The sequence below is a fragment of the Aedes aegypti genome, chromosome 2 (assembly GCF_002204515.2).
Source record: "Aedes aegypti strain LVP_AGWG chromosome 2, AaegL5.0 Primary Assembly, whole genome shotgun sequence".
In the NCBI taxonomy this organism is placed as follows: domain Eukaryota; kingdom Metazoa; phylum Arthropoda; class Insecta; order Diptera; family Culicidae; genus Aedes; species Aedes aegypti.
The window spans coordinates 395,944,768-395,964,039 of NC_035108.1; the positions used below are offsets into that span (position 1 = coordinate 395,944,768).

The 19,272-nt window shown below is 36.2% G+C and overlaps 1 protein-coding gene across 2 annotated transcripts in view; it reads left to right on the forward strand.

The window, feature by feature from the left end:
* Nucleotides 1–19,272, forward strand: part of LOC5575506 (monocarboxylate transporter 8) — a 163,957-nt gene that overhangs the window by 66,949 nt on the left and 77,736 nt on the right. For both annotated transcript variants that reach the window (XM_021847031.1, XM_021847032.1), the window contains exon 6: nt 12,104–12,277. In XM_021847031.1, the coding sequence (XP_021702723.1) occupies nt 12,104–12,277 (174 nt within the window). The remainder of the gene's footprint in view (nt 1–12,103; nt 12,278–19,272) is intronic.

Here is a 19,272-nt window from a genome sequence, read left to right on the forward strand (position 1 = left end):
TTATCATGAGGGAAGGGGATTCAAAACCGACAAAAATTTCTTACGTTATTAACATGTGTACACCCAACCCCCTTCAAAGAGTCAGAAGTGCAATTTCAGCCATGCATATTCTTGTAGTTTTCGAAGCGATTTTCAATTTTTTATCAGCAATGGAACCGGACACTATTCAAGATTGATGTTCATTTTTGAGTTTATGAAATAGATGTGTCTACCCATAGTTTTTAAGCAAAAGGCCCTTCCTAGATCTTTTGAAACCATTTTTTCACAAACTCAACGATAACACAAAATTCAAAGCGATGACATGTAGTTTTTGCGACAATAGTTTGCTTGTTAGAGCGTACCGTGATGAATCGAAATCCGGAAATTTAATCGATTTTTATTAATTTATCAATGAAACCTCAAATAGTCCTATCATAGTTTGTTCGTAATTGGGCATTTTTTTTAATTATCGGACAGGTTTGGGCCGGAGGTTCTCCGATTTGCATGAAATTTTCACCAGAGGTAGAGCTCGTGGATACATGACCAAAAGTGAAATTCAAAAAAATTATAGTGGCCTATTTTCCCGGAAAACTCTAGATGAATTTTCACGATTTCTCTATATACCTCCAACTTTGAAAATTCATATCTCCTAAACTATGCATCGTAGAACAAAAGTTTTTAGTGAAATCGAAAGGAAATTTTCTCAGCAATCTATTAAAAATATAAAAAGAAAAACATTTCTCGGAAAATGTTTCACCATGGAGAAAATTGTCGGAAAAATAGCGAAAAAACTATCGTCTGTATCATGAAAAATTTTCAAAAAAATATTTTTTGTTCCATCAATCCATACTCTAACTTTCGTCCATATACGCCAAAGTGGTATCTTTTACCGTTTAGGCGACAGAACTGAAAAACCGATGACCACCCGCAGGCTTCCCTTAGGAAAATGTGTTCTATTGTGGGCCTCATAACCGTGCGCTAACGGCGGCAGTAATTTACACGCATTGTAAGTGTAACACAGTAAACCATCCTTTCCTTTCCAGCCAGAAGAAGCTTTTCGTCAATCGGACCACTCTCCATTGGTCAGTTGGGTGTTTTGGGTACCCTTCATCAGCAACGTTATTTAGTATTAAAGCTAACAGCCTCTATGAAAGCCGCACGGGAAGTTCTTGTTACAATCAATCATTATGGTAACGTTTGAAGGATCAAATCTCAAGATCCACTTTCTTTGAAAACTTATGAATATATTGTTAATATGTTGTTTCGGCCAGGACGTCTTTCCTACGTTGTGTCTTTCACAATACAACGGACGGCAAATCAAGCGAACGGTTTTACTTTAACAGATTTATTACCACTGAGAGGCAGCATGCCTACTCGGTGGAGAAACGAAAGAAACTACATTCTTACAAATTCAATGGGTGCGCCTTATACAGGCGCAATAATTATTCATTACGCGCGTACGCTTCTGAATACAGTATGGCGCGCTGTTGGGTTGGCGCCAACTGTAGAGGCTGCACGCTGCCTGCCACACGATATACGCATGCAAAAATTGTCATTGGCACAGTAAGCTCTCAGTTAATAACTGTGGAAGTGCTCATAAGAAAACTAAGCTGAGAAGCAGGCTCTGTCCCAGTGGGGACGTAATGCCAGAAAGAAGAAGAATATCACTTTGTTAAACTGAAAATTTATTCGCGTGCTTTTAGTTAATTATCTAATCATTTTATAAATTGAACAAAATTTGAAAAAAGCAAGAAAATTACAAATAGCACTTTATGTATGCATAAATATGCATAAATAAATGGGAAACACTCACTCAGTTATTGTGTTTCCCTCACTCGCTTCCACGCACAGTCGGGAGCGAGAAAGCCGTTTTTTCAACCAAGCCGAACGTTTCAATTTCCAGTGCCCATTCTGCTTCTTCGGCGAGCACTAAGCGAAACAAAAAACGACATCTGATCAGTCTAATGCAATACCAAAATTCGGACAAAGGACAAACATTTGTAAAGGGCCCAAGAGGTCTTGAGCTTTTTTTCAGAAACGTTGCTGTTGAGCCCTTCTCAGCCCGCCCACGCAAACTAACCCCACTATCAGAAAGATTGGTGTTAGCTCTTCCTGATAGTGGTATTGGTGAGCGTGATCGAGTTGAATTGGGTTCAACAGTGGCTTGCAAAGCCAATGTTTACCAATGTCGATGTGCCCTTTTGAAATGTTTGTCCAGGAATGATTGTTTACATTCTGATTCCGTTCGGATGGCATTCGGGTTTGAGTGCTAATGAGCGTTCACTGGCTGACAGTTCACACCACGGAATGATTCAGTGAGTAGGAATCCTCTCAGTCAGTTCAATGCATTTGGCGAATGGATACTAAGTGCATTAGCTCGTGCCTCGCAGATACAAGTGTATTGGTATTCACTTCTCTTCGCGTTCCTTCCGATTGTCGCTTTTACACAATCGGTTTCGACGCTTTTATGCTACACTCCGCCTAGGACGGTTCAGCTATCACTGAATGTTTAATAGCAGCAGATTTTTTGCTATTTTTCATCGGTGGCGTTCGGGTGAGTGAGTGAATTTTCCCATGCTTGGTGAGGGTCAGTTCCTATTACCTTTATTATTAAATGTTAGGATCGATTTCAATTAAAGACTGTTGGTCTCAATAGTAAAGTTTACGAATAAAGGACATACAAAACACCCAACAGACCAAAGGAAAGTGCTCCGATTGACGAAAATCTTCTTCTGACTGGAAAGGAAAGGATGGTTTACTGCGTTACACTTACATCGCGTGTAAATTACAGCCGCCGTTAGCGCACGGTTATGAGGCCCACAATAGAACACATTTTTGTATGGGAAGCGTGCGGGTGGTCATCGGTTTTTCAGTTCTGTCGCCTAAACGGTAAAAGATACCACTTTGGCGTATATGGACGAAAGTTAGAGTATGGATTGATGAAACAAAAAATATTTTTTTGAAAATTTTTCATGATACAGACGATAGTTTTTTCGCTATTTTTCCGACAATTTTCTCCACGGTGAAAAATTTTCCGAGAAATGTTTTTCTTTTTAATAGTTTTTTAATAGATTGCTGAGAAAATTTCCTTTCGATTTCACTAAAAACTTTTGTTCTACGATGCATAGTTTAGGAGATATGAATTTTCAAAGTTGGAGGTATATAGAGAAATCGTGAAAATTCATCTAGAGTTTTCCGGGAAAATAGGCCACTATAATTTTTTTGAATTTCACTTTTGGTCATGTATCCACGAGCTCTACCTCTGGTGAAAATTTCATGCAAATCGGAGAACCTCCGGCCCAAATTGTCCGATAATAAAAAAAAATCCCCAATTTCAAATTTAAACTTTTTTATCATTTTACTTTTATATACCATCTAGTAACCTTTGTCAGAATAATATTAAAAATAAAAACACATTTGCAAATGTAGTTAGTCATTTTTCCTGCGCCGTACAAGTTCGCAACGTGATAATTTGCACTGGCTCACCAAGCTTGATTCATACGAAATAATGTAGCATGAGGAGTCCTTTGTCGGCGAATACCAAACTGGTTCTTGAGAGGGCCGATCAAGGAAGGATCAAATGTTAACCCTACGTCAAATCCTAGATAAATTCTGGGAGTACAACTTGGAGACTCATAATTTGTTTGTAGTTGAGGGATTCCACGGAGGCATGCAAGTCGATTCTAATCAACCATTTCAAAAATATCTGAAACTTTGCACTGTTTTTCAGTTCCATCTAAATCGTCATTTTCCGATATCAAATCTTCAAGTTGAGTCACGACTAACTTTTCAAAAGGGTGTATGTGAAAATGGTTCAAAAATATTCAAAAAGCTGCACAGCAAAAACGGTTCGTTCGATTGTTAGACAACTAAAGAAACAAAGTTAGACAATTAAATAAAGATTCCAAAAAAAATACACACAGTAAAAAAAAAATTTTTTTTGCGTTAAAAAACATCATTTTTGTCACAAAAACTCAAATATCTCACCCTATCGGAATACCAACGTAATTTTTTGAGGGAAAACGGTCCATTATATTAGCTATCTGGTGATGGTAAGCCAATAAACAAAAAAGTTATGACATTTCAAATATTTCACAAATTTGACACTTAGTGAAATTTTTATTTTTTTTTTCATTGTTAATTTTTTTTAGGACCGCAGTTTGTTGCTGAATTTTTTGTTAAGGGTACCACATGAGGTTAACAAGTTGTTTTCATGATATTTTATTTAATTATTCATAACTATTATAGCATCTATTAGAAAGTTAGACGCGATCCAGTGTTGTGATCTAAAGTCTTGATAGTGTTATATTTTTTATTGTACGTAAATGAAGAAAAATTCTCTCAATAGTGTTGAAACCTTTTGATAAAAGAAACCTATAAGAAATCTAATATTGAAGACAAAAGCTACAAAAAAAGTTTTCTATACAGGTATACGACTAGTTTACCTGCAAAAAATTTACCTCGTAGAGAACAAGGCGGGTCTATACCCAGGTGATCTAGTATACGTACAGCAGGTCGGTTTTCTCGGCGCTGGTTTTCTCCACAAAGTTAAAATCTGATTACACCTTGGTATAGATCCGCCTTGGTAGAGAATAGACTTTGTTAATCATATTTGGGAGAAAGCGAGTAACTTCAACAACATCAAAAACATGATAGGTACATACCATGAACATACTCACGGAAAAGCTAAAAATATACTACCACTATGGTTATAAAAGATTCAATTGTAAAATTTTTCTTCAGTCAAGCAAACGACACCAAACTAGTCAGTGAAAACTTAAAAGTGATTTTGTTTATTAAAATCTAACGAGCAACATGAGTAGTCGCTTTCTCAACTGTTGCAGGCCGTTTGCAGAAAAAACAGTGTTCGAAAGAGCTACGAAATCTCACCGAAAGCACCATAGATAAACTGAAAGTGGCTGGTTATGCTCCAATGTCTACATTGAATACAAATTTACGCATTTGTACGTCCTGCCGTTTAAACGTTGACAAACGGGCAATCTGTACATCATCGGTGGATGCAGGAAGTTCGAAAACAACAACAACTGAGGAATTACTAGCTGCACCGACAACAACTGAGGAGTTACCAGAAGTACCAAGTGCAGATAGTCTTGCCACGGTACCATCAGCGACATCTGTTTCAATAAATCAACCAGAAGATGAGTGCATCCAGAAGGTCAACATCGAACGCTTCAACGAAGGGATAGCTGGAATAAAAGTGACTCCGATTAAATGGACGAAGATGGGTTACGTCAATTATCCCGAGAAAAAATACCGTGAAATCAACGAAGCTGTACGAAGAAACCTCTTCAAATTAGGACCTGAGGATGTGGAAAACACAGACTACGATGAGGTAATTATGAATATGAAGGAAAGGTTCTCGAATCTAGCCACGACAAGGAAAGAAAAATTATTGATTTTGTCGATGCTGCCAAGCTCGTGGTCTATTCAAGACGCCATTGATGAGTTCAAAACCAATAGAAATACAGCAAAAGAGGCAAAACAATTCAAAAATAACTGTCTTGCAACCAAAAATGCTAGGTCGAGTACTTCATTAACAGATGAGACAAAAGAAAAAATAATTCAATATTTTGAAGACGATGAAGTAAGTAGAGCTATGCCTGGCCAAAAAGATTATGTATCTGTAAAAAACGATGGAAAGCGTCAAGCAATCCAAAAACGATTAATGATGACTACTTTGAAAGAAGCGTATACACGCTTCAAGGAAATTAACGAAAATATTAAGGTAGGTTTTTCCTCATTTGCAAGCCTTCGTCCAAGGCAATGCAAGCTTCTATCCAATTCAGGAACACATAATGTTTGTGTGTGCACAACACACGAAAATATTAACCTAATCTTACATAGTTTGAAAAGAATCAATTTATCAAAGGATATTAAAATGTTAACTGGTAGTCTTTTGTGTGAAAATACAACATCAAATTGCTATCTACGATCTTGTTCGGATTGTCCAGATTCTTCATCATTGGAAAATACTTTATTCGCTGAGTTTGAAGAAAATTATATTGATCAGTTATCATTTGAGCAATGGGTGACCACGGATAGGTGTGACCTAGAAACTATTGTAAAACCTGTAGATGAGTTTGTGTCATTTTTTTGCTTGAAATTAGAAAGTTTAATTCCTCACGACTTTATTAAAACAGAGCAATCCCGTTTTTTAAAAAATACGAAAAATACATTACAAGATGGTGAATTTTTAGTCATTTGTGATTTTTCTGAAAACTATAGCTTTGTATTGCAAGATGAAGTGCAGTCCCATCACTGGAACGTACAACAAGCTACAATTCATCCATTCGTTATTTATTTCAATGGAAGTACGCAAATTGAACATTTTAGTTTTATTGTAATTTCCGAAGATTTAAGACACGACTCAGTATCTGTAAATTTGTTCATTGCCAAAATGATTAACTTTTTACGCGTTGATAAGGATAAAGAAATCAGAAAGATATATTTCATGTCTGATGGAGCAGCATCGCAGTACAAAAACCGTAAGAATTTTTCGAGCCTATGTCAATTTAAATCAAAGTACGGAATTGATGCAGAATGGCATTTCTTTGCTACGTCACATGGCAAAGGTCCTTGTGATGCTATTGGAGGAACCATAAAGCGCATGGCCACAAGAGCAAGTTTAGCCAAAGAACGTGAGCATCCAATTAAAACTGCAAAAGAACTATTTGATTGGGCGAATCGCACAAAAGAAGAAGATTTAACAAAATTATCATTTTGTTTTACTACTACTGAAGAGTACGAATTAACGGCATCAGAGCTCAGCGAGCAATATAATAACGCGAAAACGATCCAAGGAACCCAAAAATGTCACTGTTTCATTCCATTGTCAGAAAATAAAATTAAAGCAAAACTATACTCGAACTGTACTGATAATGATGCAAATGTGTTCGATATTGTAAAAAAATTGAATAACAATAAATAAATAAATAAGTATTAATAAAATGTTTTCACGATCTCATAACGCATACCCAAATCCAAAACTTTTAAAGTTTATATATAACATTTAGAAACTCATCGATCATACTCTAAAACAAATATCCTGGTAAAAAAAAGTATTTTCGTGTAATCTCTTAATTCATTTTAATTTATACATACAGTGATACCTCCATGAGTCGATGTTCCATGACTCGATATCGACTCATGGAACCATACTAAAAACATAAATTCATGGTTACTATGATGATCCCTAGAAGCAGCTTTCCAAAGAATTGCTGTTCCATGACTCGATATTTCCATGAGTCGATGGTCCCTTCAATATTGACTCATGGAGGTTTCACTGTATATACATATACATATAATATTTATACATACACACTTAGGAAATTTCACCGACTCCGGTAATTTTTTTACCGAAATATAAACCGCTGAGCGCTCAGTAATGCTTTCGGTAAAGTTAAGAATCACCGAACAATCAGTAATTTAAACCAAAACACAGCTGTCAAAATACTACAAACTGTTCGTTAATGGTTACCGAGCAAATCGTAAGATTATTACCGAACGCATTGTTTTTATCAGCAGACAGCCAATATTCCATTCCGGATGATTGAAAAACATAAAAATAATGAAACTTATTTTGATAATCGATAAATTTATTTCGGATTCTGTTCTCTATACAAAAAAATATTGTACTGTGCATTTGGAATGCATTTCCACAGCTACAGTGTTCTGAAGCACAATAAAGATCAAGGAATCACTTAATTTTCCCGAACATCCTTATACGTGACGTTGTAATTCGGAACGATATTTGGCTCTTGTATCCTATAACGAAAACATTTTGCATTTAAAATAAGCTCTTCAATAAGAATCCACTGGTCATACCTACGGATAAGTACCAGACGCACATCTTGCTGCAACAGTTTTTCGAAAACAGTATCCACGTTCGAAAACACAGAATTAAAAAAATACATCGGAGACGATCCAGAGCGTCGATTTGCACTTCAAAACAAATATGGCGGCATGTCTGCTGATCTCAAAAATCCCAAATTACTATTTGTTCGGTAAACCATTGTGACACTATGTACCGAAGTACGGTTAAATGCTACAGTCTACGGTTAATCTATACTATGAACTGGTTTTTCGGTAAATGAAACGACGATGTCAGTAAAAGATGATGAATATATTTTCTATCTCCTTATTTTTTCAAGTTTTTTCGGTAATTTTAGTTTGCAATACCGAAACTTCAGTAAACTATTTATTTACAGTTCGTTTTCGGTAATATTATTTACCGAACAACGAAAACAAATCTAAGTGTGTATACATGATATTTATACATATAGTATACATAATACTAATGAATACATGAAAACGACTTGTTTAATTCACGCAAGGCCCTTAACAATAAAATCAGCAACAAACTGCGGTTCCCGTAATAATTTACACCGAAAAAAAAAATTATTATCTACTAAATGTGAAAATTGTGACATGTTTGAAATGTCATAACTTTTTTGTTTATTGGTTTACCATCACCAAATTAGATAGCTAATATAATGGACCGTTTTCCCTCAAAAAATTACGTTGGTATTCCGATAGGGTTTTGAGATATTTGAGTTTTTGTGTCAAAAATTATGTTTTTTAATGCAAAAATTTTTTTTTTTACTGTGTGTATTTTTTTGGGAATCTTTATTTAGTTGTCTAACTTTGTTTCTTAAGTTGTCTAACAATCGAACGAACCGTTTTTGCTGTGCAGCTTTTTGAATATTTTTGAACCATTTTCACATAAACCCTTTTGAAAAGTTAGTCGTGACTCAACTTGAAGATTTGATATCGGAAAATGACGATTTAGAGAGAACTGGAAAACTGTGCAAAGTTTCAGCTCAATAGAAAAAAATGAATTAAAAAATTTACCAAATTTTGGTGCTGTTGCTTGGAATCACTCAGATTTGAAAGCAGCGTACGATTCAGTAAAGAGAAACGAGTTGTGGCAAATTATGTCCGCACATGGCTTTCCGTCGAAGCTGATTAGACTGATTCGTGCAACGCTTTATGAATCAAAATCAAGTATGCGGGTGGTGGACGAGATTTCGTCATCGTTCGTAACGTTAGCTGGATTGAAACAGGATGACGCTATTTCTAACTTGCTGTTTAACATAGCACTCGAAGGTGCTATCAGGAGAGCCGATGTGCAAAGAAGCGGTACCATTATCACACGTTCTCATTTGCTCCTTGGCTTTGCGGACGATATCGACATCATCGGGACTGACCGTCGGGCAGTAGAAGAGGCGTTCGTGCCTTTCAAGAGGGAGACAGCGAGGATCGGGCTTACGATCAACACCACAAAAACGAAGTACATGATAGCTGGTGGTCAACGTGGGTCCGGTCGTGTTAGTGGTAGCGAAATGGTGCTAGGTTGTGAAAAGTTTGAAGTGGTGGAAGAATTTGTATATCTTGGAACACTAGTGACATGTGATAATTATGTATTGCAGCTGCGATTTTTATGGGCTCCGTAACCAGCTGAAGTCCCGTAGCCTGCAAACGAAAACAAAACTTGCGTTATACAAGACATTGATCCTTCCGGTTGTCCTACATGGCCATGAATCATGGACATTGAAGGAAGTCGACCGCAGAGCTTTCGGGGTGTCTGAACGTAAAGTGCTGCGAACAATACTCGGCGATAAACTAGAAAACGGCATCTGGCGGCGTCGCATGAATCACGAGTTGTACCAAGTGTATAGAGAGGTGGATAATTGTCAAGCGCATAAAACACGGCAGGCTGCGTTGGGCTGGTCACATTGCCCGTATCCCGGAAGAACGACACGCAAAGATAATATTCAACAAAGAATCCGGACGAGGCCGCCGACTTCATGGAAGACCGCGCACACAATGGATTTTTTTCAGTTGAGGAGGATTTAAGGGCTCTCAACGTTCAGGGCGACTGGAAGCGATTGGCCCAGGACCGAGCCCAGTGGAGAAGACTCATCCATTCGGCGCAGATTCATCGTAGCGAATCGAAGCCCATCAAGTATCAAGTAAGGCGATAAATTTTCAAAAATCAACTTAAATCAAAACATTGTTTATATTAATGAGATTTTAAGGTTTTGGCTTACATTTGCCCTAGATCGAACCACTATGCGCCCGATCGGGATGCAGCATGGTTCACGTATACGTGCAGCGCCTTCGTTTCCTCGTAAATAAACATGGTAGGTATGATGGCGGCGGCAGTATGAAAAGATCATGCAGTATACCTATGGCGGTATGGTGGTAGTTCTAGTTCCTCTTACCACACATAGTTGCAAGTGGTACCCATGTTGTGTAGTAGTGCTAGCTGCAGTTGTTGCGAGGATTGTTTATCTGGTGTTACGGTAAGCACGTATCGGTGCAGCAGGACTCTTGAACCGTCACGTGTTTGTGCACATAAAATGTAAAATGCATGAATGCGCTTTGCAGCCTTTTCGCTCTCGGAGAATGCTGGACATTAGTTAAAAGTGTCTGAAGTGGAGCCTTTGAAAACAGAAAAACAAAACGAAAATTGAGTTTAATATGGATTGCACTTACATCCGATTAGGTGCAGCAGTGCTTTTTTTAGCTTATTTTACTTTCGGCACGTTTTGTGTATCGGAAGACGTTACTTGAAGTGTGGTGAACAGAATTTCTTCCTTTCGGCTTTAGCTCATATATCCATCAACCACGCCAATTCTGTATACCCTTTCATCATGACAACGTATTTTCTTAAACCATTTAAACAATGAATGTTAGGTTTATAGTCTCCATTTCTGCAAGTACATTGCCCGTTCAATTTTGGGAACGTACAATTTAAAACTTTCATTCCATAATGCCCATTGACACTCGAAGCTAGACTGTGAAGCTGATGGATCCAACTAAAAGCGCTTTTGCGTGACATAAAAAACGATCCTGTCCTCAAAATGTCGTCATGCTTCACATGCTCTTCCAATGCTCAACGATTCTGCAAAAAACGCCTGAAGACAAGTAGGTTTCCAACTAGAACGAATCCCGTTGCATCGTAAAATAGAACAATCAGCTTACAACTAATGCGGATGTACTTTTTGCAGAGTAAATCTGTCGCAATTGTTTTTGCTCAGTTGGCACCACTACTGCAATAATCACATTGTTGCAATGAGTAGAAATAAAAGAAAAGATATGCTTTAATTATTTAACTGACGTCACTACTGCGCAAAACGTCTTAGTATCATGTTTTCTTAATGAATCGCATTTCAATGACAGAGCTTTTTGCTATCTTGAGAATCAAACTGGTGCACCACAGTGCGAAAATGAAAAATTTGATAAAATCAAATTGGAGATGTAGCATTAATTATTCAATAAATCCGAAAATCTTAAAAGTGGTATCTACGAAAAAAAGATATGACTCGCTTCAATTCTCACAAACCTCATAAAAAGTGAAGCCTAATACTGAGGATTTATCCAACAGCATAGCGCAGAAAACTTTGCCCAAGAAAAAATTGATTCGATTTAAATTTCCCGCTTTCCAGTGAAATTAAGCCTTCCCTTGTCACTCAAATAGCGTATTAATTCCCAACCCTGATTAAGAGCGAACGAGGAAAAGTTTTTTTTTTTTGCGAAAAACTTTAATCTACTCGAAGCACACTTCTGGGTAAAATGAATTGGAAAACGTCTGGAAAATATCCATCTTAAACCAGTGGTGTTGGGATTGTATTATTCATACAAATAGAAGATATCATCTGATTGTGGCACATGTGGTCGGGATCGTGCACATGACAAGTATTGTCTTACGTTGACATGTAAAGTCGCTGGAAAATGATTTGCTGTGGATATGGTATCGTGCTATAGGAAGAAATATAACAATGTTAGGTATTGTAGCATACGAAAACGTAAAGTCAAGGTCAGTAAACTTTCATTACAAAACATAAATTACTTGGAAATACCTTTTTTTTGTTGGTTCCATCAAAGACTTGAATACAATTATTTTTAACAATGATTTTATTATAATAAAAAACGTTTACTGTAACATCATCTTCTCGAGACTACAAATTATAGCTTTTCAAACAAAAGAATATGTCAGCTTAGCAAACAAAACATCACAACATTAATCAAAATGTTTTCCTCTTTTCTCTCTCTCTATCTCTCTCTTCCCTGGCTTCCGTAAACATCCGCACCCACACAGGATGGCTGGGAGCTGCTAGTTGGGCGATGTCTCTGTTGGCGGCCACTATCGTCGTGGCATTGTGTCGTCGGAAGTCAACCCGATTGACGGCCGTGCTCGGTGGACTGGTGCTTGCGTTGGGGATCCTTTTTACCTCCTTTGCCACCCAGCTGCACCAGGTAGCGTTTAGCTATGGTAAGTAGATGTTAAATTTTTATTCAGTATTGTTCACGGTAAGAAATGAGTTGTGTTTGATCTTTCGACCTTGACGCTTGCTCCTGCGGGAGGCGAGTGACGAGGGCAGGATCAAACATGTCGTGCGTCGGTCGAGTAGTGAAATGAAAAAGCGCCGCGGATCGTTAGTAGTGTTTGGTCCATTGATCGAGTCGCTTGCTCTTGCGTGGGCGAGTGATGAACACATGTTCGGGGTACAATGCGTTTATCGAATAATATCGCGAATCCGATTAGGCGTGATTATATCATGGATCGCATCACCAACCATTGGTGACTCCCAGATCTTTACCTTATCCCACTAACTCAATACCCTTTCCATGACAACTGTGGAGATGCAGAGGTATACTTGGTCTCTAGTAACAACGGTTGTCTAACTAGCATTCCTTCCCTTCCCTGAAGACCGTAAGGACGTGGCCGGCGCCGTCATTGACTTTTAAAATCTGAACTCTCGATTTATGCACATTGAAGAATGGTAAGCTAATCCCAAGCACTATTCATAAATTCCCTGTGCAACTTCGATTGTTCTGGTCAATCACGGAGTAGCAGCTACGGATTGTACGGTCATCTATGTAAAAAAAAGTATCGTTCACGGTAAGAAATCAGCACGTTCGATTCAATGGATTGAGCTCTTGACTCAATTCAAAACACCGATCACCAGGCTCTACTGTTTCTAGCACTAGACTCTGAAGTGAAAAGTCATTGATTTTGAACATCATGTCTTTTGTATGAAAGCATTCATTGACAGCTAGCTGTAGAAAGTGATTGAAATTGATTCAATCACTTCTAACAGATAAAAGTTGGTGTTGAGGTAAGGTACAGAACTTGCACTCTGAACATTGAAGCTTCAAGTCTGAGTCAGGTGGAAACGTTTATTTTGCCACTTTTTTAATTCAAATCAAAACATGCAACGTTGAATTCAAGGGATGTTTCTTTGGTATTGGCAAGATTAAACAGTAGTGCAAATCCAAGTGCAGAACTATTGATATCATGGTGCTTATTTTTTACCGTGTTGTAAGTCAACTCTCCATAACTCGATATTGAAGGGACCATCGAGCTAGAGAGGTATAGAGTAGGCCGTCCCTTATTTTTCGAAAATGCGAAATGTTATAAGTTCGTCATTGTAAAGTGCTCGTTTTGATAAGAAAAAAAATCAGGTAAAAATTTGAAGTCCGTACGTGGACGCTAAGTGGTCCCCCAACGGCCCTGAAGGTATTAGGCGTAGATGACCGCGTGCGCAAAATCGAGCTCGCTGCGGCCTAGTATAGAGTTACAGAACACAAAACTAGTGCAACTGTGTTCCAAGGGACTATCGTGTTAGCCATGAAAACCAACTTTTACCATGATTCTCTAACTCGATATTAAGATGCAAAATATCGAGTAAGGGAAAGTTAACTGTACAATCGTTATCGATCATTTCAGCATTGGTATTTCATAAGGGCTTATCTGCATTTATCGTCTCATATTCAAAAAATCATATGTTTCGTCAGTTACAAATAAATCAAAACAAAGACACTGGATGCCATGTCAAATCAATATTGGGTAGCTAATTATTGGCTCATTTCACCCCCTGGTTATTGCAGAAAACTGATTGTTTTTCGAATCATATTTTCGTGCTGTAAAGTAAAGAATCACTATATCTTGCTTCATTAATAAGAATTATAACAGATTTATCTAATTTAGCGAAGTTATTAGTGAAAAGGAGAAATCACTCATGTCAGTTAGGCCCTTGTGCAGTAGGGTGCGGCTTATTTTTCAAAAGTTCTCAAAACCAAAAATTCGTGTGCTCTACTGAATTCAAATCACATTAAAAGAGAAACCTCAATATCTGAGCCAAAAATATTAAAATTTAGAGGTGGCGCAAGCGTGTTGAAGGTGAATTTCAAGTTATAAAAAATGACCTGCAGTTAAGTAAACATAACTTTGTTATTTTTCAACCGATTCCAAAACTTTTAGCACCATTTTCTTTCAAATTAAATTTATAAAAATTTTGTAGAACATCGAATTTGTCTAAAATCAAAACTTGTCTTAGTTAAAAATACTTTTATCCAAATTTTTCCTCACTTTGCTAAAAAAATCATTTTTGTTTGACCATAACTTCATTAAAGCTCAAACGATTTCAAATCTTTTTACATACTTTTGAAGCAAATTTATTTGTTTTCAAACTGTACATACAACATTTTTTTCTAAAAAATATTTTTGACTTAGGTATTTAACAAAAACTACCCAATAACATGATTTTTCAATGAAAAAATCAAATTCCTTTGAATTATTTAAGCTTTTTTGCCGAAAATAGCATTTTTTCTATAAAACCATCTTGCCTTAATTACGAGTTGAATAGTGCATATATTTTTTAACATATGCAAACATAATTTTGTTTCAAAATTATTTAAAAATTGTTGCCAAAGATTTGACAAAACTGGCATTTTTCGTTCAAAAATAATGTTTCTGTGCAGTTTTTGCTGAATAACTTGGTCAAGACATTTTTTTAGTGAAATGTGATGTATGAAAGATTTGAAAACAATTAAATTAGCTTCAAAAGCATGTAAAAAGATTTGAAATCGGTTGAGTAATCATGAAGTTATGGTCAAACAAAGTTGGAAATTTTAGTAAAATGAGGAAAAATTTGGAATAAATTACTTTTAACTAAAACTTGTTTAGATTTTAGACAAATTTGGTGTTCAACAAAGTTTTTACAAATTTAATTTTGAAGGTATTGATGCAAAAAGTTTTAAAATCGGTTGAAAAATAACAAAGTTATGTGTACTTCACTGAAGGTCATTTTTTATAACCTGAAAATTCAACTTCAAGACGCTTGCGCCACCTCTAAATGATAATATTTTTGGCTCAAATTTTGAGGTTTCTCTTTTAATGTGATTTGAATTCAGTAGAGCACACGATTTTTTGGTATTGAGAACTTTTGAAAAATAAGCCGCACCCTATTGTGCAGTAACTGTGTAGATTTATCATCATTTTTTACTTTTCATTGAGATTTTTTTGCGAAGTCTAAGAAAATTTGTTTGGAGACTTTTGTAAAAAAAAACAAAGCTTGTTTGTAAATTTTCGGAGATATATCTTTGGAGATCTCAGTAAACACCACTGTGAACATTTCAGTGGAGACATAAATTGTATAGATACTTTCATAACTCAGTGGTGACCTCTGTTTATACCACTGTGGAGATGTCTGTAAAGACTGGAAGGTGCAAGAATTGGTCAACTTCAAATTGATGTTTTTCTTTGGAAAATGCATTAAAAATAACCTGAAAGGCTGCAATTGAAAGTTGAGTGTATATACAATGGTTACAATGATGAGTTTTTAGCTTATGATCTCCAGTTTCCAAAGCGACGTTCAAATAAGAGGAACACCGTGTCAAAATTTTGTTCGCGTAGCTAGAGAATTCGACGTTCTCGCACGAAACTTATTTGAAGGCGTATATCAAGCAGCTTCCGGGACAGGAGTTTTATACCGCATCAGGAAAAAGGAAGGTGGCCAAAACATATAAAACCATCAAACTATTTGAATCCTTGAAACAATACCTCGTCCGGCATGCCATACACGGAGAAAATAAAGTACCGTAAAACGGGGTATCTTTGATTATGCGGGTAACTTTGATAGTACGTAACCCACCACATACTAAACGACACATCATAATTTCTGTTAATCGTTTAAGCAAAACGAATGCAAAACTGAAGAATATTAGTATGACACTCTATGTAAGATCTATTTTCATTTGAATCAAGAGCATTTGAGGCTTTTTATACGGATATTAAAAATTTACACAATTTTAGCATTTTCGAAACGCTTACAAACAATCTGTTCTACGATCACTATTTGATATAGTTTTGAATAGTTGGCCACTTATCTTTGACAGCCTAGTTATCATAGAACTTGAATACGGTCTCAAATCTCTTAGCGAAAATTATTTTCACGAACTGGGACCATTTTTGAAATCTAAGTCAGAAATTTCCAAATAACGTTAAACGCCTAGAGGTATGCTTCTTCTTCTTTCTGGCGTTACGTCCCCCTGGGACAGAGCCTTCTTCTCAGCTTAGTGTTCTTTATGAGCACTTCCACAGTTATTAACTGAGAGCTTACTATGCCAATGACCATTTTTGCATGCGTGTATCGTGTGGCAGGTACGATGATACTTTATGCCCTGGGAAGTCGAGAAAATTTCCAACCCGAAAAGATCCTCGACGGGTGGGATTCGAACCCACGACCCTCGGCTTGGTCTTGCTGAATAGCTGCGCGTTTACCGCTACGGCTATTTGCCCCCCCCCCCCTAGAGGTATGCAATGCCCTACAAATGTTCGTAATTCATTCAATTTTGTTCGATTCATACTCCATTATCAAAGTTACCCCAAAACAGAAAATCGACTTTGGATTATATGAAAAATTATACATCTATTCAAAATAAACCTTTTTGCAATCTATCAACTGCAATCGATAGCTAGGATGCCAGTACTTGTTTTAAAAATATAAATTATAATTCTTAGCAACAGCATGCATAAATATTCAAGTTTTCTTCGAAAAAACTATCAAAGTTACACGGTACTCATGCGTTAACCCAATTGGTTAGAAGTTGTTTTCATTTGCAGCCATGCGAAAAAATACCTATTGGCTATGTTCTTTTCACTCAATCAACAGATCAAATAACTCAACTTTCAGTACTATGCCACTTACTCAAATTTGAGGTAACGCACTAAGGTTCAGTTTTTGGGTTTTTTTTTTGCTCTTCGCTCTCTGACAAGAATAGAAAGAGCGAATTAAATATGGAGAGTAAAGTAACTCAAAAATAAGGTAAAAATACTCAAATATGGGTTTTCTTTTTTCTCCGTGTATGTACAGTTGTGTTCAGAATAATAGTAGTGAAAGCCGATTTTCATACAAAATGCTCAACTTTGGCATGCTGTAACATTGTTTCCATATGAGCAATCGGCATGAAATTTTGGCGGTGAACTACAAATATGCTCAATTTCATTATTACAAAATTTGAAAATTTTCACACTTCCTGCTAAAAAGTTAAGCACCAGGTGAAATCGCTCAAAATAATAGTAGTTTTTCTTTTGTAAATTTTTGTTCAGCAAAAATTTTGTAAAAAATTGTATTGTTTATACATTTAAAGCTTGAGTGGAAATGGTTGAAACGATGAGTAAAGAAAAATTCAAAAACTCAAAATACAGCAGATATTCAAATTATTAAAACTACTATTATTTTGAGCGATTTAACCTGGTGCTTAACTTTTTAGCCGCTAGTGTGAAAATTTTCGAATCTTGTGATAATGAAATTGAGTATATTTGTAGTTTACTGCCAAAATTTCATGCCGATGGCTCATATGGAAACAAAGTTACAGCATGCCAAAGTTGAGCATTTTGGCACCGTAATCCGGGGGCAAATTAATCACTGTTTAACAACTTTTTGTTGTGTTATCCTTCGGAATTCAAATATTGTCAAATAAATTTCGACAAAACCAGTACTACATTTATCTTTATCAGTTTATAAGATCAATTTTTCATGAAATAACATTTAACATATCATAAAAATAGTTTTAGTATCAAAAAAATAAAATGACACACTGGGGCGAAATTGATCAACATATCCCAAAGCAGATTTAAATATTAAAAATTTCTATCATCTAAAAACTATGAATATTTCTATGCAAAACTGACCCTAATAAAAATGAAATAGGTCAAAATCATCATTGAATATCTATAAACTAGAAAACAGGGAATGTCTGTAACGCCAATGGAACTTTCAGCATCCTTGGAAGAAAATGTTTTTTGGTACCGACCTGATCATATTCGCCCCTCTGATCAATTTTCCCCCGGATTACGGTACTGCCATTTCTGAAGCAACATAATAGCCCTGTGCTGCTCTGTCCAGACTTGGCGCACTATCACTATGGGAAAAAGGAAATCGAGTGGTACGATGCTAGAAACGTGGTTTTAGAACCTAAAGACCACAACCCACAGTGATTTGTTTTGCTGATTTTGTGATCGAAATGGAATAGCGTCTAAACCGTTGGTTTTAGCAAAAAAGTTTGTTCAGGGAAGTTTCTTGATTTGTGAAAGCGCTTCTTTTGATACTAGCGGCCAGGTGATTAAATCACCTAAAAGTGAGATAAAAAAATATTTTTTTTATCTGTTGAAGATAGACGGTCGGTGTCTTCAGCAAAGTTGTAGCACATGTTAATTCAAGACACTTTGTCGAAGACACCAAATTTCTATCTCTTATACATTACAAGAAATGTCATTTTTTCTTAAAATGACACTTAAAAAATCAAAATTTTAGTATAACTTTTTTCTAACATTTTTGACATTTTTTGTGCCTTCTACAAAGTTGTTTATCTACCAAAACTACATGTTTTTGCTGAACATTGCAACTTGCTATCTTTTATGGTAAAATAGTTATTTCTAAATAATCGATTTTTATGGGGCTTTTTTGGACTAATAGCATTAGTTTGGACGCAGATTGACGCACTTAGCGATTTGCGATTTTGAAAGGGCTATTTTATGACTTTCAAATGACATAAAGAACTTTTGGCCAGAAGCGGTCTATTGATTGTTTTGTTTTAACTAGTTAAACCATAAAAATGCATTTAATTGCGGTTTTACGACTTTTTTTTTCTCATTTTCATTGCGTTATTTCATATGACACATGCTGCATATGATACGTTATGGTCATTTTCATTATTTTTAATTTATTCCCTCAACTACAGACTTCATTTAGCATGGAAATGTTTTTCTTATTTAATTTTGTTTAAGTCATAACGTTTGACCCAACTTTTTACTCTCCATAGAGCATTACGTAATTTGTGAACGATGCCGTTTGTTTGTCACGCAATTTTTATTTTCGTTGCTACCATGAAATGTCCTTGTTCCTTCCAAAATATCACGACACGCGACATAGCTAATCAAAATCGTTTTTGTATTATACACATTCTTCTATGATATAGCGA